The 21,241-nt window shown below is 40.0% G+C and overlaps 1 protein-coding gene across 1 annotated transcript in view; it reads left to right on the top strand.

Annotated features, from left to right (window-relative positions):
• Nucleotides 1–21,241, top strand: part of LOC126249151 (RNA-binding protein with serine-rich domain 1-like) — a 56,457-nt gene that overhangs the window by 21,692 nt on the left and 13,524 nt on the right. The window contains exon 3 of the mRNA XM_049950806.1: nt 6,019–6,263. Coding sequence (XP_049806763.1) covers nt 6,019–6,263 — 245 coding nt within the window. The remainder of the gene's footprint in view (nt 1–6,018; nt 6,264–21,241) is intronic.

Raw genomic sequence — 21,241 nt, 5'->3', positions numbered from 1 at the left:
CTGGTCCAGAGTGTATATCTGTTGCATCTCTTTCAGAGAATGCTGATACAGTAGCTCCATATTTAACAATCAAAGTGCTTGCTCAACAAAAGATCTGTATCCAAAGACTAGAAAGTTGCACAGGTCACACTAATATTCAAGAAAGGCAATACAGTCCCATATCACTAACGTCGATATGCAGCAGGATTTTTGAACATGTATTGTGTTCGAACATTATGAATTACCTCAAAGAAAACAGTTTATCGACACATAGTCAACATGGATTCAGAAAACATCATTCTTAGGAAACACAACAAGCTCTTTCCTCACAAATAGAATCAACAAATTTCATCTTGACACTGCACATAGAATCTGATTCACTGTTTTGTGTTTGTACTGTCACGCACCCATTAAACAATCAACTTGAGAAGCAAACTGCCTTTTTGTGGAAATGATTAAATTAATGTAGTAATGTCTACCAACATGGTCACGTGACTACAGATAAAAGAAATCCACTAAACTGGTGCACTCTCCTGTTAGGAATATGAAAGGATTACTGTATTATAAAATCCAAAACTTAGTGTAACATAACTCATTCAGCACCCCACAAACCAGGTTTTTCTGTCAGTATAACTGTAACATATACTAATATCAGATCTAATTTTACTGTATGGTGAGTGAATTGTCATATCTAAGGAGTGTGCTACCATCTAACAGGATTTATGTCAATTGCCAAATGAATTATGATAAACGCCAGCCACAATGTGGTACCACGTAATGGCATTGACATAAATTTGTAGTTGAGGGGTAAGGCCTCGCTGCACACGCCATGAACTGTGCATGTTGTTTACCAAATCTGTCTATATTTGATCCATAAGGCAATTATGTCATGCCAGTTGAACATGCGTTAAAGTTCCTTAAATTGTGCACAACTGAAATTGTGTTTGTGACCCTGATGCCAAGTTTCATGGAGTCTAGTTGAGTAGCAATGTAGCATAGAATGGTAGATTTAAGTGTAGTATATTTCAGATTACTGCATATATGTCATGTTTAACAGCATTCAGAGGAAAATAACCAATAAATCCACAAGGTATCAAAAGCGAGGGTGTTCACGTGCTCTTGTGCTACTACACAGCAGCTGCCACTGATGATGATTATGGGAATGGAAGTTATGTTATGGGGAGAGTTCCCATTTGATTAATTAAGAAAAGTGGGTGGTAACAGGGGATAATGGGAGTGGATATTCTCCATTTCAGGGTACAATAAGATGTAGTCAAAACCGTGGTAGAGAATGTTATTCAGTTTTTCCAGTGGCAATCTGTATTCAGTGATTCAGTTTGTGTCCTGTAAAGTGGTAGGACTGCTAACTACGGATTGGGGGGGGATTAAAGATTCATTTGAGTGGAAGAGAAGTTTCACTCTGCAAAGGTCTTACCAAGACTTTCAGTGTGCTAGGAGAGGGACTACTTATAATTGCAAACGTGGCATCCATGGATATTGCAGTGGATATATTCTGATGTTAGGCACTTCAGATGTGAACGGATGATCTTGTGGAGCCATCATAGAGGTGTTTTCCAAGATTGCAAGTGAAACACATGGGCAAGAAGACGTTAAGGATCTGAATGAATGAGAACAGTGTGTCCTTGCCTTGGGTCCAGATTACGGAGACAGAATCAGTATATCTCATCCACATGGCAGGTGTAATGTACTGGGTAACTAGAAAGGGTACTCAAATCATCCATTTAGGCTGGCGGCATATGATCATTTTATGAATTGCATGATAGGTGATATCATGAATAAAGTACTTGCAATTGACAATGTAGCCAATCACGGTTATTTGGGAGGAGTTTGTGGGTTTGGCGTAAGTCAAACATTGGCAGAGGTAATATTTGATGGTGGAGAGACCAAAAAAATTGGGGCTGTTATAGAGGTCATGGCACTGACAGTTGCTTCATTTTCTATCCTGCTCCCAATTCATTACACTTTCCTGCCCCTAGGCCCACCCCAGACTTTGACAGTTACTTTTTTAACCCAACTTAACTCACACATTTTAACATTTCCTTCATTCTTTCTGTTATTCCATGTCCTCCATCTATCTTCTACATTTTTCTGCTCTGTCTTCCTTCTATCATTACTGTATCCTGTCCTGCTATTGTCTTTGAATACATACACATTCCACACCACCCCTCACTCCCTCCATCCTGTTTCTCATTGTGTGTGTGTGTGTGTGTGTGTGTGTGTGTGTGTGTGTGTGTGTGTGTGAGTTTGTCAGTCAGTCATACTGCCAAACAAATTGGCCAAACCGTCAGGAAACTTGGAATGAGTCTGAGGATTTTCCTCAGACTGTGAGTCAGTGCATGGATGTATGTGTTTATATTCAGTTGTGTTTCTCTTCTGTAAATGAAAGTAAAACAGACTTTGATTTTCATTTTCAGATTTCGTTATTTTTGTCTATATTTGAAATTTTCTTCTATTCACTGCCTGACAAAAAAGTGAACCACCCAGAAGAGGAAGAAGAAAGAAATGAAACTTCATGGGTTGAGAGCGTATGTGATCTTACTTCAGCATTACAAAATCGGTCCAGATTATTCAGAGCTTGGCAGTACAAGCCCACATACCATTATGATGTTGTACCATCTCTAGCATGGATGTAAGCACTGATTTGGGTTTGGAGGGTATCATAAAGCCATTGTATCCTCTCCTGAGCCAAGCTAACCACAACGGTTGTAACTAATCCTTGATATCCAGGATACTGGCACTGATACTGAGTTGATGTCTGAGCTGATCTAACTAAAGTTCTATCAGTAGCAGATCTGGGGATCTTGCTGACTTTGAGAATACCTCAGCATCAGCAGACAGCCCATAGAGACATATCCCATGTGTCAAGAAGCATTGTCCTGTTTTTGAAAAATGGAAGTACAATACTGTCACATAAGAGGTTATATATGAGAACACAGGATGTCTGTCACATACAGTTGTGCCATCAGAGTCCCCTAAATCACTACCCACACTAACCTGAAGTTACATCCGAAAGACTCCCCACATCATGACTCCAGAATTAACATTGCTGTGCCTGTCCAAAACATAGGAAGAATGGGACTTCTCTCCAAGTTGCTGCCATGCATGCCATCCATTCAGGGTAGCACAGAACTGCAATTCATTGCTGAACACAATGCAGTGCTATTCATCAGTAGTTCATGCTTCCTGGCCACAACACCACTCCAAAGGCAGCAGTTTGTGTTGAAGTGTTAATGGGAGTCTATGCACAGGATATTAATTTCATAGTTTGGCTGCTGTAGTTTCTGAACAGTGGTGGAGGATGACAGGGAATGGTTTAGGGAGTCCATTACTAGTTTTCAGATGGCAGTTGCAGGTGTGAAGGAGTTATGATGTGCTTGGTACAAGATATGGTGATCCCCCTTTTTAGTGCTCATACATACTCAGCCAGAACCTTGATAATGAGAATATCTCCCCTCACATTCTCATGCAGTCCACCATCAGGCCACTGTAACAACCAAATGCTCCACAAATCTGGATATTGCACAATTTGACCAGTCGGTGATAATGAGGCACCTTAAACATTCAAGTCTCACACAAGTGCACAGCATCACCATGTATTTTGCAATGATCGCTCAGCCAACATCTGACACTGTCAATGCCCTTTGTATACACCACCAAACTTGGTAATGATACGAAACACAAATAACAGTAATGCACTCTGGTGGCCATTCCATCTGTCACAGAGAACTGCAACTCTAATAGTGTCTTCTGGAAGCTTCACTTTTTTTGTCACACTATATACATAAATTTTCTTTCTGCAAAATGCAAATGTTTTTCTTCTACCCACGTGTTTTGTCAGTTGTGTGTCTCACTTTATTTGATGTTTGTCATTTTTATCAGAAATTTGGATGTTTTATTTTATTTTATTTTATTTAGTCCTTCAAATCCTATATGTATAGAATATATACAAGGATATTGGACATGGTTAGGTATTTACAAGATAAAATACAGTTTGTATTGGAATCTTAAGGACTAGATATTGAAGTAATTTAGCACAGATTCATAAATACAACAAACATTACAGGCAACATACAAATTAGAATATTAATAATACATCTTTATTTTTGTTGTTTGGCTTTTATATATTCTGTCAGACTGTAAAAGCAATGATCAATTAAATATGCCTTTACTTCAGCCTTAAAACTACAGAGTTTACCTATTGATTTAATATGTTTAGGTAGACTATTGAAAATCTTTATCCCAGTATGTAGTGTGCCTTTTTGGCACAATGATGTTCTCACCCGTTTCACATGAAGGTCAGATTTTTGCCTTGTATTGTGTGCATGTATATCTTCATTTTTTAATAAGATATCTGGGTGTCTATTGATATATTGTTTGATGAAAACTGATGTTTCATAGATAAAAATGCAAGGAAGAGGAAGAACTGACAGTTTCTTGAATATGGGTCTGCACGATTTCGTATTGTTTACCCCTTCAATAATTCTTAGTATTCTCTTTTGCATCCTGAAAAGTTTAATATTTGTTGTTGTATTGCCCCAGAAGATTATGCCATATTTAATTACAGAATGCACATAGGAGTAGTATACATTTAACAGGCTGGCTTTGCTGCAACAAGTTTTTAAGATCCGTATCATGTAACAGGTTTTGCTTAGTTTTCTTTGCAAATATTCAATATGTACCGCCCATTTTGTGTTGTTCTGGAGCCAGAGTCCCAGAAATTTAGTGCTGTCAACACTTTCAAGAACTCTGTCCCTAAGTTCTATTTCTATGTTTGGGTGGTGTCTTCCTTTTACATTATAGAAATTTAGTGCTACTGTCTTTTCTTTGTTTATAATTAGCTTGTTGTAGCTGAACCACTGTTCTACACTGTTCATTGTTTGGATAGCGGAGTCTTTTAGTTTTTCTTCTGTTTTACCACTAATAAGGAAGCTTGTATCGTCTGCAAATTGGAGGGTAGTTTGGCAATACTTGTTGTACATAAGATCGTTGACATAGAGGAGAAACAGAATGGGTCCTAATACTGATCCTTGAGGGACACCATATTTCACATTTTCATATCCTGAATAGTAGTAGCTGATTTTGTTATGGTCAGTATATTGCATTTCAACCACCTGTTTGCGACCACATAGGTATGTCTTGAGCCACTCATTGGATATACCTCTAATTCCTAACTGGTCAAGCTTCTGCAGTAGGGCACTATGGTCAATGACGTCAAAAGCTTTAGATAAATCAAGACATATGCCTGTCACAAACTCACCTGCATCCAGTTTAGTATAGATTTCATTAAGAAATTCAAATATTGCACTTTCAGTTGAATAGCCTTTCCTGAAGCCATGCTGTGAAGGAGAGATTCTTTATTAAATTATGAGTGAAACAATGGAAAACCCAGGATGGAATAATGAATAATGAGATCATTATAAAAAGGATAGATTGTTACATATTATAAATAGGAGACACTGAGTCAAAGAAAGGCGCAACAAAGAGACTGTTATACATTTGAACTTTTGGCTTTAAGGCTTTCTTGTGAAGTAGAAAACACACACACATTCACACATACATGAACACTGTCTCTGGCTTCTGAGGTCTGTATTAAGATCATTCTATTACTAATGAGATTATGAAAGACTTAGGCATGTAAAGAAATGGAAGCAGGAGATCTAAGTGTGAGCCTCAAGTGCAGTATTATACTGTAGTGAAATCCAAACCTTGTAATACCATGTTGCTGACTGAATAGTGAAACCACAAAGTCCCTCCATTTTCATTATGTGTTCTTTTGTTCTTCCTTTCACCTTTGTCATTTTCCTTCTCCTTACCTTGGAAACTTATCATGGACTTACTGTCATTTTTTTATCCATTCCAAGTTGGCATTTATATTGAGTCATTACTGGTTTATGAAAAATTTTAGAAAATTTGAAAATGATTTCATGAAATATGATATTTTGTTGATCTTTAACTTTGAAAGCAAATCAAGTCATTTGCAATTTCTGATTACCTATTTAAGATAACGTGCCATTGCAGGTCACCAGGAAGGCATAAATGTAGAGAGCACTCATCCACTCAAGAACCCACAAAGCTGCGAATAGGGCAGCTGTCAAGGAATGTGACAAAGGAGCATATCTTTGAAATATTTACAGCATTTGGAAATGTGAAGAGAGTGGAATTTCCAATGGATAAACTGCATCCAGGCTGTGGTACGGGGTCTGCATATGTTGAATATGCAACGCCAGCTGAAGCTCAACGTGCAATGAAGCATATGGTTGGTGGTAAGTAAACTCTCTCTCTCTCTCTCTCTCTCTCTCTCTCACACACACACACACACACACACACACACACACACACACACACACACACACACACACATGGAGAGCGAGAGAGAGAGAGAGAGAGAGAGAGATGTTCTTTATAATACCATATTATATTAAAACTCTAATAGTGTGTGCGTGCGTGCATGAGAGTGTGTCACGCATTGGTATGAAGGTGTGCTTCTGTATGAATGATATTTAAATGTGTAACTTAATATTTCATCTTTACACCTCACATCTTCAGTTAAACACTAGACTGATCCATAAGTTATTGAATGGAATGTTTCAGTCCGTTCAGTTACGTTATGTAGAAGCAGAACTTCTTAGTCTTTTCTTATAGATCTTTCATCAGGATCTGACTGTGGAAGTTATGGGATTCATGCATAGTTTCCCTTGCAGTTGCATGAATTGCCATTATCTTTCCTCTATCAGTATCACTACATTCTCATTTGTAGGTGTCTTTATCTTTGCAACATTCTCAGAATGTATAGGGTGGCGCACAAAATGTGTTACTGTTTTGGTTTTGAATATAAACTTTATTGTCAATACAATCTGAAAGGAACATATACTACAATGAAGAGCCGTCCATGGAGATTTGTTCTAACTCCTCACATGCTCAATACGTCCACCATTTCATTTCCTAACTTCCTTCAAACGAACACTGAAGTTAGTGATTACCCTACGGCACATGTCTTCCGTAATTTCACTGCAAGCTTGAAGAATAAGTCTTCTGAGATCCATTAAATCATGTGGATGTTTCGGGAAAATTTTTTCCTTTAGGTACCCTCAGAGAAAAAAGTCACATTGATTGAGGTCTGGACTATTGGGGGGCCAATTTTGTCTGTCATTGAAGCGACCTAGAAACCTGAGTGAAATGATCTGCATGTCGAAATGCTGGTGTAAAAACTCCAACACAGTGTTTGTAGTATGTTGCCTTGCTCCATCTTGCAAGAACCACTGCATGTTGAAGGGCAAGGCAGTAGCAAGAAGCTGTGGAATAAAGCTATTGTGAAGCATGCTGAAATAACGTTTGCCGTTCACAGTTTCTTCAAAGAAAAAGGGTCCAATAAGTCCGTGACTGGAAATTGCTGCCCACGCTGTAATCCTCGGAGCATAATGTTGTCATTCATGAGGCACTCGTGGGTTTTCAGTGGCCCAAAAGCATACATTTTGTTTGTTAACCACACCATCTAAATCAAAATGCGCCTCGTCTGAAAACCAAACGTTGTTGAGAGTTTCTTCCCTATCCTCCGCCCACTGAGCAAACAGTAGTCTCTGCTGCTTGTGTTCTTCAGTGAGCTTCTGTGCACAGGTCATCTTGTATGGGTACATATGGAGGTCACTTTTAAGAATGCATTGAACAGAGCGTCTGGATATTCCCAGTTGCACTGCTGCCTTTCTACACGATTTCTCGGGATTTCTCTGTACAGCAGCTCGTACCGCTTCAATATTCTCCGGCAAACAAACAGGCTTAGGCCGAGGTCACTTCACTTCGAATACTGTTCCTTCCTGCACAGATTTATTGTACAACCTGTGGATGGTCTTCTTGCAAGGGACCCATCGTGTGTTAAACTGTTGTTGAAAACGCCTCTGAGTCACAACAAGGCTTTTTGTTTCATGAAAAAGTAACACAATTGCCGATCGTTGCTGTGTCGTCAGTCTTCCATTGTCAGCCATTGCTGCTTACTAGTCTCCTAGTGGCAGTATTGTGAATTACATGTCATTTCATAACTCATTTGTTTTTCCAATCTCAGCTGGTACAGCTGTAGAGATCCCAGCAGGATATCTAATGTGCGTCGTAAATTGTGAAAGAAACAATTTGTAACACATTTCGTGCGCCACCCTGTAGCTTTAAGTCAAGGTGACTCTTTAGCATCTTTTATTACTTTGCTTGTTACATATGTTTTCAAGCCACAGTTTATGATGTCTTTGAGCTTTAACTATAGTTGAAGTCCTCTGGGTCATTATTCTACATCATGTTCCTTTTAGAACTGCTTCAGTGTCTGACATTTCGACTCCCCTGGTGGGGTCTTTTCAGGAATCTTGAGGTGTTCAACATCTGGCTGACCACTGACAAAAACCAGCATTGTGTTCACTTATAAAAGGGTGTTTTTCTACACTTGTCCCAAAGAGCTACTATTGGTAAGCCATTATCATTGGATAGGTTGTGATAACATGTAGTAAAGGAGAACAGGTATAGGTACCAAAATATTTTTGTCATGCTACCAAGATGGCTTTCCGGTATCTGTTTGTTATTCGTTGCACACTATGGCTGTGCAACTCCTTCCCTGATGACAGGAATCCATGAAGCTTAAGCCATCATCTCCATTCATATTGCTTTCATTCTTGCTGATGTCAGCTGTATCTCTGAGTCTGCTGACATAAATGTTATATTCTTTGGCAAGCAGTCATACATTATTAAAATCTAAACACCAGATGAAGCTCTCATTGGTATTTTGCTAAAGTAGATCCACCATTTGTTTTATATGTGTATAGCATTCATTCTCTTTAATATGTTTCTTATTGCTCTGCCAGTTTTACCTATACACAGTTGTTTCAGCAACATGTCAATTCTCTTTCAGAGGGGAGGTGATCAGGTGCCTCCATTGTAGGTCAGAAAAAGTCTTATTTTGTACTGACTAAAAATGTTGTATTTATAAAATTTTTCAAAAGAATTATCCCTACGTAGTCAGTAACTCTTGTAACAAATCGTAACCTAACAGATTGATAAGAAAGTTCTTGTTCTGCTTGTTTACATAAGTAATACTACTTTATTTGAAGATCCTCTAAATGGAAAAACTACCATAGTTGTTGACCATGAGTGCATTTGTGTTGGTAAGCTTTCTATATGTCCTGTGCCTCAGAGTGTTTTCGAGTTTTGTATAGACAAACACATCAAGGAATCGGATACCGACCTCACTCTTATCTCAAAGGTGAAGTTGATTTTGGGATGAGTGTCATTTAAAAAAAGCGGGATCTTTGTAGCTCTTTTTTACTGTGCAGCCATATCATAAATGTGTCATCCACAATAAGGCGTAGATGCTACATTACTTAAGGCCCGTTGTTTGAGATGGCTCAAACATTTGTGTAGAACAGCAAAGCTGTGTAAATCACAAGCTGAAGTGGTGAAGACTAACACAAGATGCCAGAGTGAGGTAGCCCATTTAGCAAGTAGAGTGATGACATAAATTGATCGAAGAACTATAAACCAGAAACAAGCAAAAGTTGTCATGAACCAAATCCATAGTACCAAGAGAGAATTCTGAAGGTGTAATCTAAGATAATAACGCTGGGTCATTATACTTTTTCTGTTATTATGCATGATCAGTAGCTTCATAGACAGCAAGAGATAGGTTAGTGGGCTGCGTGATACTTTAAAGCCACTTGTCAGAGGTTGTACATTGATTGTGATGGCTCACTCTATCTAGTAAGCCCAGTTTACCTACCACTGGTGCATCACATGGAACTAAGCTGAAGGTACTAACTCAGATACAACTAAAGACTCTGCCTGGTAGTCTGTATTGGCATTGTAGACACTAAAACTAGTAGACTCAATAATTTTACCAAGTAACTGCGCTTCTGTGGAACAAATGGAGAAAAGACTTCCTTTTATAAGTGAACACACACTAGTTTTCATCAGTGTTCAGCCAACTATTGGACACATGAAGATTCATGAAGAAGATCCCAGCAGTGTGACTGAAATTCTGAATATCAAAGAAGAAGAATTGAAGAGGAACATAGTGTAGCCTTATAACTTGGAAGACTCTAGTTTCAATGGCAAAGGCCACAAAAGCATGCAGACTTATATTTAACCACAGTTGTCCCTCATTTGTCATATTTGTACTAAATTTTCTTAGTTGGTCTGCTAAGAATTTTTTTCAAGCACAAATACTCCCTTTACTACCTTGATGTCCTTTTTATGTTTGGCTACCATCATGTCTCCAATAAAATCATGATCGATAATACTCATAGTTTTCTCATTGATTAAACTGTCTTAGAGATGTCTGTCTTTAGCCAGGAGGCATAAAATGCTTCTTAAGTAGCTCCCACTTGCTCAGTATTATTGACACAATAATATTGTTTGAGGACTGCTTTTTTTTTCAACTTCTGATAGTTTATGAAATGGAAGCCACAATGAAAATCAAAAATGTTTCATTTGCAAAATGTAGTTACACCTTCTAGCTACTTCTCTACATAGTCACCACTCCCTCTTAGACATTTGTTGTAGCATGGTACCAACTTTTCAGTACCCTTGTCATAGAAGCCAGCCACCTGTGATTTCTATGTATTCTTTACACTGATCTGCAGCTCATTGTCTGTGCCAAAATGCTGTCCTCATAGCCAGCGATTCACGTGAGTGAAGAGAGGAAAACCACAGGGAGCCAAGTCTGGGCTGTGTGCTGGATGATCAAACACTTCCAGTTGAAAACACTATAGGAGCATCTCAGTTGCACCAGCAGTACGTGGCCGAAAATTGTCATGAAGAAGGAAACACATAACAGTTATATTATATGGGCCGCCTAAAATCAGGTGAAACTCCCCAGCAGGACTTCATACTTGACAGGAGACACTATTATCTAGGTATCTTTACAAGTTCACTGAGCACTCATAACTGAAAAGTGGGGTGTGATGTGATTGATGGGCATACCACTGATACTGCAACATGTCTCATAAGACTTCACGGGATTTTCACTATCGTTTTAATTTCATTTATTTTTTTCATTTATTTATTTATTCATCTGTGGAACAATATATATTTTGTGGATGTCGTCAGTTTATAATACAAGAGCACACATTTACATTTATAGTGACACAGATTTCTCATATTTGGTGTAGTTTTTATAACTAGTCATGCACACATTTATAATTACATCATATTTTGGTGATAATGCCATATGTTGCTAATAATCTACATCTATGTTAAATATTCTTTTACAGTATAACAACTTTTACTTACTAAGAAGGTTTTAAGCTTTTGTCTGAAAGTGAGGTGCTCATTTATTTCTTTAATTTCCTGTGGTAATTTGTTATACAGTTTTATCCCATTATAAAATATACCTTTTTGTGTCTTTGCCTTGTTCTTTCTATCTAGATGGAGGTGGTGACAAGATCTTGTTTCATGGTCATGTATTAGGCTGTTTGTGTTATACATGTTGAGATTTTTCTTAATGAACATTATGTTCTGAAAGATATACTCACAAGAAACAGTTAGAATGCCTAGCTTTCTAAATAATTCTAGACAGTGGGCCCTGTTGTTACTGTTTGTTATTATCCTTATGGTTCTTTTTTGTACTTTGAACACAGTTTGTTTGTATGTTTCCCAAAACATGATCCCATAGCTGAGGACTGAGTGTAGATATCCGTAATATGTTATTTTAAGACAGGTATTATTGCATACCGGTGCAAGGATTCTAAGACCATAGCATGCTGTGGATAATTTCTTTGCCAAAATATTGACATGGTTTGTCCATTTCAGTTGGCTGTCTACATTCATCCCTAAGAATTTGGTACTTGTTACACATTCTAATTCATTATTATTAACTTTTATTCTAGTGGCATTATGTTTCTTGTTCAATTGGAAGTTAATATAGTTAGTTTTCTTTACATTTAGGGTTACTTTATTTTTTAATGACCAGTTGTGGACATCATTGAGAGCCTCGTTTGCTCTTTCTGATAGTTGTGTTGGATTTTCACCTGTTATTACTATGTTGCTGGCATCAGCAAAAAGTATTTTTTCTTCATGTCTGATACTTTGTGGGAAGTCGTTAATGAATATAAGAAACAATATTGGGCCTAATACACTTCCCTGTGGGACGCTTATATTCACATGTTCTGGGTCAGACAGGTGTTTTACAAGGGAATTCTTCGAAACTTGTGATATCTCAACTCGTTGAGCTCTGTTTTCCAAGTATGATTTGAACCACTTCTTTGTCACACCTCTTACTCCTATTTGCCCTAATTTATGAAGTAAGATTTTGTGGTCAACTGTATCAAAGGCCTTTGACAAGTCTAAAAAGATACCACTTACATTTTCACCTTTGTCCAGTGCATCTAAAATTACTTTAGTGAACTGTGCTATAGCAGATTGTGTGCCTTTTCCGGGCCTAAAACCAAATTGGTCATTGGAAAGAAGGTTATATTTATTCAGGTATTTTAGCAGTCTCTTTTTGACTAGTATTTCTATTGTTTTAGAAATGAGAGACAGTATAGAAATTGGCCTGTAGTTCTCTACATCTTCCACATCTCCGTTTTTAAGGATAGTTATAACTTTTGCTTGTTTTAGGTACTCCAGAAAGTATCTAGATTCGAAAGATTAATTAATTATGTCTGTTAATGGGCCCTTTATGGAGTCTATACATTCTTTAATTACGCAGACTGGGATTTCATCAAGTCCTACTGAAGTTCTATTTTTTAGTTGGTGTACTACTAGTGCCACTTCCCTTTCTGTAGTTGGCAAGAGCACCACTGAGTTTGTTGGCTGGTTCTGAGTAGGTAAATCATATGTATCTGGAAATTTCTGCTGTTTTTTTGCAATACTACTGAAATATGAGTTTACAAAATGAGCTAATTTTTTAGGGTTACCTACTGGTACATCTTTCTTTTTAATATGTGAATTGAGGTCCTTTTTAGCAGAGTTAGATGTTTCCTGTTTGACAATGTTCCAGGCTGCTTTGCTCTTGTTTTCAGCTTGAAGTAATATTTTGTTGTTTGAAAGTTTTTTTTGCGGCTAGCAGCACCTTTCTGTATATTTTCCTGTACTTTTTGTAGAATTGCAGAACTTCTTGGTTCGATTGATTATTTTTTATGGAGGTGAGATATCTAAGAGTTTCTGAGGATTTTTTGATACCTGTAGTCACCCACTGATTTCTCTTTGTAGTTTTAATTTGATAAAGAGTTTTGGGAAACATCTCTTCAAATCTGAGTTTAAAAATTGACATGAACTTGATAAATTTCTGATTTGCATTAGTTTCTTCATAGACTTCCCCCAGTCTTCATATTCTAGCTGGGATTTAAACTCATACAGGGCTGAATTGGAAAACATTCTTTTTTATGTACACAGTTTAGGAGGAGTTTCTACATGAATATTAGTTTTTAAGATCTGGCAGAGGTGGTATGAGGGCCCAGGTTTTGGACAACAATATGACATTTTTTAGTATCAATATCTGTAGATACATGATCTATAGATGAGGAAGATTCTTTCGTTATTCTAGTTGGACAATTAACAAGGGCGGATATTCCATAACAGCTTAGAATATTCACATATATGTTGCTAGCCTTATCAGGCTTCATCATATTAATGTTTAAGTCACCGCAGATAATTACATTTGCTTTTGGTCCAGAAACCTTGTCTAAGCTTTGATTCAGTTTTGAGAAGAATATATCAATGTCTCCAGTTGGAGAGCGGTTTACACAAAATATGACTAACTTTTTTGCTGTGCCAGGTCCTATTATTTCAACAGCAGAAAGTTCAAAATGTTTGTCCTCACCTAGATCTAAAAGATCATGTCTAACTTTAAATGATGTACCTTTTTTTTACATATATACATGAACCTCCACCATTCATTGAGATTCTGCTATAGTAACGTGCAAGGTCATATGAGGCTAATGCAATGTGTTCAATTTCCTTCCCTTTGCACCAGTGTTCGGTGATACACAAAATTTGGCTATCAAAAGTTTCCAATTCTATTTCTAGCTGTTGTGCTTTGTTCTATATGGCTTGAATGTTTTTGGGAAACACTGTTAGGCATTTGTTTTCACTTATATCTTGGTAGCATCCTTCCCTTTAGACCTGATGCTAAAAAATCCTTTAGATGAGCTGGTGGCACGGTTATTCTTCTGTTGATGACAGTGGAGGTGAGTCGGTTGCACATTAGACTTGGAAGTTGGCATATATGAAGGTATCTGCCTTATGTTAGTCTTGTAACTGAGGCCGGGTACCAAAAATCCTGCAGAGTTGTAAGTTTCCTTGTTCTTGTGCTTCTTCTGTTTGCTTTTGTTACTGCTGATGATGGTGAAGCTGGTGAAAAGTCTTTCACTGTTGAAGACTGAGGAGGGGCCAATACTGATGAAAGGTCGTTGGCTGCTGGCACATCAGGCGTTTTTTTTTTTGTTTTTTATTTTTATTTTTTATTTTATTTTTTTATGCAGTTGCGTAGTATGTAGCTGCTTTGGAAACTTCTTTCCTAGTTGAATCATTTATTTCAGCTGCTTTTGATGAAAGTGGAGATTCTAGTGCTGGACCTGTTGTCAGTGATTCAGTTTCATTTTCTTGTTGGAAATTTTCAGTTGCTGTGTTTGATGGTGGAAGTGGTATGGTCATGCTATTCTTGTCCTTAACTGCCTTCACTGCATTAAGGATTTCTCGACTAATGAATGATTTTCTGAGTTTATTTCTGTGAAGCCCATGCCTGGTAAAATGACTTCTCTCTGTAGATGGTACGTCCACATATGTGGCATTTGGGAGGCTTCGGCAGATTTTCTCAAATTTCCTATTAGTAACTGTGATTTCTTTGTTGACACAGGATTGTTCTATAAGATCATGTCTTTTTGGGATACTGGCAATGTAATTTTCTGTAATGTACTTCTTAGAGCTCTTGTGGCAAGTTTGCCCTCATTCCTATAAACATCATTAGCACCTCCTATTATTGAACAGTAGCTTCCCGGCTTCAAAGAATGTTCACAGTTTTTTGAAACTTCGCGTAAAGAGGTTGAAAAAGAAATAATTGCCCTTGGATATCCAGAAGAATGAGCTATAACTCTGCCTTAATACCAAACATATTGGTGCTCAACGATGTGGAGCTCATGCTTCTGCAACTGAGTTGCTTGCCTTGCAAAAATCAAGCAGAAATTATGCAGACTGAGTGAAACAAATCCAAAGAGCTGCCAGTCAGTATTTCAATAGACTAGGGCAGGGCTTCACAACATACGTGCTCGCGGAGCAAGCTGTGAGCAGCAAGGCGCGAGCACTGAGCAGCGCGAGCACACTACCCCCACTACCGGACCAGAGCGGAGAGTGGGGAGAGTCACGTGGGGTACACAACAGCTGCCGCCAGTCGATGTAAATCCGCGGCCACCTGCAGGGATATCACTCACGAATTATTACTGCGACAAATGAAACAAATAAAGGAGAATGTACACGTGCCACATAATTTTATTAGCTTAGTGTATGCCTCTACCATCTGTAGATACTGAAACTAAGAATTCCACGACAATCCTATATTTTGAACACTTTCTTCAACACTACTTAAAATATCACCTCCGGTTGTAGTGTTCTTCATGGCTACTACATCGAGGAGCTCCTCCCTCACATGAAGATCTCTATTAACAACTCTAATAAATATGGCAAGCCGCGCTGTTCCAGTGATATCAACACTTTCGTCCAGAGCTAGAGAATACGCCATAACTTCTTTACAGATATTTGCAAGCTGGCTCTGGACGTCGTCTGCCATGTCCTGTATGCGATGCATAATGGTCATGTTAGATAATGGCACAATCCGAAACTGTTCAACTTGAGATGGACACAAATGTTCCGCTGCAACTACCAAACATTCCTTTATTAAATCGCCATCAGTTAAGGGGCGCAGGGATTTTGCTAAAAGCAAAGCAATTTTGTAACCCACTCTGAGAGCTGCCTCAGTTGATTTTTCTTCATCGTCCAGATCTTCTTCAGATAGCTTCCTTTTAAGTTTAATAACTTCCTGTGCACGATCTGGTCAATCACATTTTCCACGTCCGTAGTCTTTTGCGTGGTACGACATATAATGTCGCTGCAAATTAAATTTCGTAAAAGAATTTAGCGTTTTGTGACATACTAAACATTTTGCAACACCATCTTTTTCTGTAAACAGATACAATTCCCCCCAATGGGGGTTGAACTGCGAAAGCATGGTTGGGGTTACACAACGGCGACTTCACATGATTCTTAACCAGCAAAGTGACTGTTAAGAGCTGATCGTAGTACTTTAAACGTTACACAGTCGGCGCGAATACAATAGGCACGCTGCGGCCCTATTCAAACGTGCACGCGCATTTCCCCTCCCTCCCCTCCCTCCCTACTCCGCGACCTTGCAGCTGCTCGCGAGCACGTGCCTGAGCAGATGCGAGTACTCGCGCTCAAAACCGGCCCGTTGTTAAGCCCTGGACTAGGGGCTAATTCGTGGCACCATAGATTTGCAAACCACAACAACAAATAATTACAAGTTAAACAAGTGAACTGTGTAATTTGTCATGTACATGTGCTATTTTCTGTGTATTTCTATACTGTAACTACTGTTGCAAATGAAATAAAACAATTATTTATTGATTACTTATTGCAAGTGTACATGATCTTAAGTCAATCCTCTGGTAACAGAAATAAAGATGTGATTCTTCAGTTTCTCCCACCGTATTTGTTGCTTGAACAGTCCACAGGTATACTACCGGTTCATAGTGTGCAACGGGCACAATATTTTGGCGATCATACATGTTGCCATCATCAGGTGCGCTGACGAACTGAGCTCCTGATTGCGGGCGGCCGATTTAAATCACCTTCCCCTGCGGGCCGCTCTCTTCGCCGTCCGAGCCCGTGCGCCGGTGGTCGCGAAGACGTGGGCGTTGGAATCTGTGGTAGTGTCGATGTGCTTGCTACGTCCGCCCTGGTTGCCAGTTCGTACTTCTTGCTGAGAGTCTTCTTAATTACATTCAACGCCAGGTCCCAAGCCTTACTGAGATTGTAGCCACAATCTTGGTTGATAAGATCTTCCCTGGTGCGAATTTCGATAGCCTCCCTTATAACGCTGTCCCAATATTTAGAGATCTGAGCCAGGATCTTGGTACGCTCATAATCCACCTCGTGTTTCTCGGACAAACAGTGCTCTGCTACGTCCAACTTATTTGGATATTTCAGTTGAGTGTGCCTTTGATGTTCTCGGCAACGATCTTCGATGGTGCGTACTGTTTGTCCGATATAAGTCTTCCCACACGCACAGGGAATTTGGTATATGCCGGCCTTCCTCAAACCGAGGTAATCTTTCACACTTCCCAGTAATGCCCGTGTTTTATTGGGCGGGCGGAAGACGGTTTTAACTCGTTGTTTCTTTAATATACAGCCGATTTTCCCCGATAGTGCGCCATTGTACGGAATAAAGGCAGTGGCTACCTCTTCTTCCGTGACTTCATCCGCCTCCACAGGTTGTGCTGTGGTGGTGGGACGGAGAGCGTGTCTAATCTGCCATTCCGAGTACCCGTTTTTTCGGAAGACAGTTTTGAGGTGCTCCAATTCCTGGGGCACATTCTCTGCATCTGAGATGCTGTGCGCCCTGTGTACTAGTGTTTTTAGTACTCCATTCCTCTGACAAGGGTGGTGACAGCTGTCTGCATGCAGGTACAGGTCAGTGTGCGTTTTCTTCCTGTACACACCGTGGCTCAGGGTACCATTAGCTCTTCTCTTGACTATGACGTCCAGGAATGGTAATCTTCCTTCTGCTTCGGTCTCCATACAGAATTTGATGTTTGCATGTATGGAGTTTAGGTGTGTAAGGAAATCCAGGAGCGTGTCCCTACCATGGGGCCAGATGACGAACGTGTCATTGACATAACGGAAGAAACAAGTAGGTTTCCAATTGGATGACGCGCAGGCTTCCTCCTCGAAGTGCTCCATGTACAAATTCGCGACCACCGGCGAGGGTGGGCTGCCCATTGCGACTCCATCCGTTTGCTCATTGTATTCCCCATTAAACAGAAAATACGTTGAGGTTAAGACATGCCTAAAGAGTTCGGTGGTCTTCTCGTCAAATTTCTCCCCAATAAGCTCGACTGACTCTCGTAGAGGCATCCTGGTGAATAGTGAAACCACGTCGAAGCTCACTAGGATATCAGTGTCTTTCAGTCTGAAGTTGTTGAGACGTTTCAAGAAATCCACGGAATTACGGATATGGTGAGGGCATTTACATACATGCTGCGATACATCTCCTCTCTGTAAAGGTATATGATGTGATTCTTCAGATTATCCCGGCATATTTGTTGCTCGAACAGTCCACAGGTATACTGCCAGTTCATAGTGTGCAACGGGCACAATATTTTGGCGATCAGACACGTCACCATCATCAGGTGCGCTGACGAACTGAGCTCCTGATGAGATTGTTATCTTACCTGCTGACAAAGGCAATGCCACTGTTGTTCTTTCCCGTAAGGACTACATTCAGAAGATGCAGTGCCTGCTAGATGACGACTCCTATAGGAAGATCAACACTGACCACACGAAGAAGGTGGAGAACAAGACCAGGGCTCTACTCAAGGATGCGGATCTATCAGAGGGGGACAGCAAGAAATTGTCACCTCAAGGACCTGTACCAACAAGACTTTATGGACTTCCTAAAGTCCACAAAGACGGGGTACCTATGCGCCCGATTGTCATCAACATTAGGGCACCTACTTACTTGCTGACAATATATCTGGCTGAATTACTTAACCCCTATGTAGGTAAATACCCTCACCATATCTGTAATTCCATGGATTTCGTGAAACGTCTCGACAACTTCAGACTAAAAGACACTGATATCCTAGTGAGCTTTGACGTGGTTTCACTATTCATCAGGGTGCCTCTACGAGAGTCAGTCGAGCTTATTGGGCAGAAATTTGACGAGAAGGCCACCGAACTCTTTAGGCATGTGTTGACCTCAACGTATTTTCTGTTTAATGGGGAATACAATGAGCAAACGGATGGAGTCGCAATGGGCAGCCCACCCTCGCCGGTGGTCGCGAATTTGTACATGGAGCACTTCGAGGAGGAAGCCTTGGCGTCATCCAATTTGAAACCTACTTGTTTCTTCCGTTATGTCGATGACACGTTCATCATCTGGCACCCATGGTAGGTACAAGCTCCTGGATTTCCTTACACACCTAAACTCCATACATCCAAACATCAAATTCTGTATGGAGACCGAATCAGAAGGAAGATTACCATTCCTGGACGTCATAGTCAAGAGAAGAGCTGATGGTACCCTGAGCCGCGGTGTGTACAGGAAGAAAACACACTCTGATGCATGAAGACAGCTGACACCACCCTTGTCAGAGGAATGGAGTACTAAAAACACTAGTACACAGGGCGCACAGCATCTCAGATGCAGAGAATGTGCCCCAGGAATTGGAGCACCTCAAAACCGTCTTCCGAAAAAACGGGTACTCGGAATGGCAGATTAGACACGCTCTCCGTCCCACCACCACAGCACAACCTGTGGAGGCGGATGAAGTCACGGAAGAAGAGGTAGCCACTGCCTTTATTCCGTACAATGGCGCACTATCGGGGAAAATCGGCCGTATATTAAAGAAACAACGAGTTAAAACCGTCTTCCGCCCGCCCAATAAAACACGGGCATTACTGGGAAGTGTGAAAGATTACCTCGGTTTGAGGAAGGCCGGCATATACCAAATTCCCTGTGCGTGTGGGAAGACTTATATCGGACAAACAGTACGCACCATCGAAGATCGTTGCCGATAACATCAAAGGCACACTCAACTGAAATATCCAAATACGTTGGTCGTAGCAGAGCACTGTTTGTCCGAGAAACACGAGATGGATTATGAGTGTATCAAGATCCGGGCTCAGACCTCTAAATATTGGGACAGCGTTATAAGGGAGGCTATCGAAATTCGCACCAGCAAAGATCTTATCAACCGAGATTGCAGCTACAATCTCAGTAAGGCTTGGGACCTGGCACTGAATGTAATTAAGAAGACTCTCAGCAAGAAGTACGAACTGGCGACCAGGGCGGACGTAGCAAGCACATCGATGCTAAGACAGATTCCGACGCCCACGTTTTCGCGACCGCAGGCGCGCGGGCTCAGACGGCGAAGAGAGCGGTCTGCGGGGGGAGGTGATTTAAATCAGCTGCCCACCATCAGGAGCTCAGTTCGTCAGTGAACCTGACGATGGCAACATGTCTGATCGCCGAAATATTGTGCCCGTTGGACACTATGAACCGGCAGTATACCCGTGGACTGTTCGATCAGAAATAAAGATGTACACTCACTGGGTAGCTAACCTGATCTTACCTGTCAGTTCTGAGTAGTTACAAGTAAAATAAACATGCCTGCTTACTGCCATGATACCATGATCTTCAGTTTCCTCTGCTATTGTGGACAACAACGTATCTGGTGTTCCCTGATCACTCAGGAATTTTATTTTCCAAAGTACCACATATTGTTTTTATATCAATATCTTTAAAGCTTTGTAGTCATCTTGAGTATATTGTGCAAACTGTTAAAAATGATCTCACACAGTCAATATTATTGTGCAGAACTCAGTATTGCACAATAAATATTGAGCATTTGAAGCCCCTTTACATGTGTGGTGTGCAGACGTATTCTTGAAGGTAGCTGTATAACAATGTGTTCAGTATTACTTTGTGAGAATGTTTGTCAATACCATCAATAGCAAGCACAGTTTTCTCAATTGATACTAGGCAAATGAATGTCATCATTACTTTACGATCAGAGTGTTTCATGTTGTTGGGATTAGGTTATTTTTAAATGACTCTACAACAATTGTATTAGATTCTAGTGGATGGTTGAAACATCTGATCATTAATCTATACCAACAAATGCTATTTAGTCTTATCCATATGATACTGCAGTCAGATTTATTTTCGGCTTCGTAGACCTAATGTTTGCACTTCACCACTAGAGTAACTATTTTTATCATGTAGTGCATGCTTAACTTATTCAGGATAACTTGACTAGTCTGTACTCTGTGGCACAGGTTGAGGATTCTACAGCTGAGCTTTCTAGAGAACCAACCAGCTTTGGCTTAGATGCTCCCAAATGATTCCCCCGAACTATGGTGAAAGTCTGTAGCTGTGCTGACACTGCGTGATTTATGCTAGCTGTCATCACATCTCCAGAAAGTGCCCAGAATGGTCACATGCCCTAGGATGTCATCAGTGTTAATGTGGGCAATTATT

Source organism: Schistocerca nitens, chromosome 3 (genome assembly GCF_023898315.1).
Source record: "Schistocerca nitens isolate TAMUIC-IGC-003100 chromosome 3, iqSchNite1.1, whole genome shotgun sequence".
Lineage (NCBI taxonomy): Eukaryota > Metazoa > Arthropoda > Insecta > Orthoptera > Acrididae > Schistocerca > Schistocerca nitens.
The sequence above is the reverse complement of the archived record's forward strand: the minus strand, read 5'-3'. Positions and strand labels throughout refer to the sequence as shown.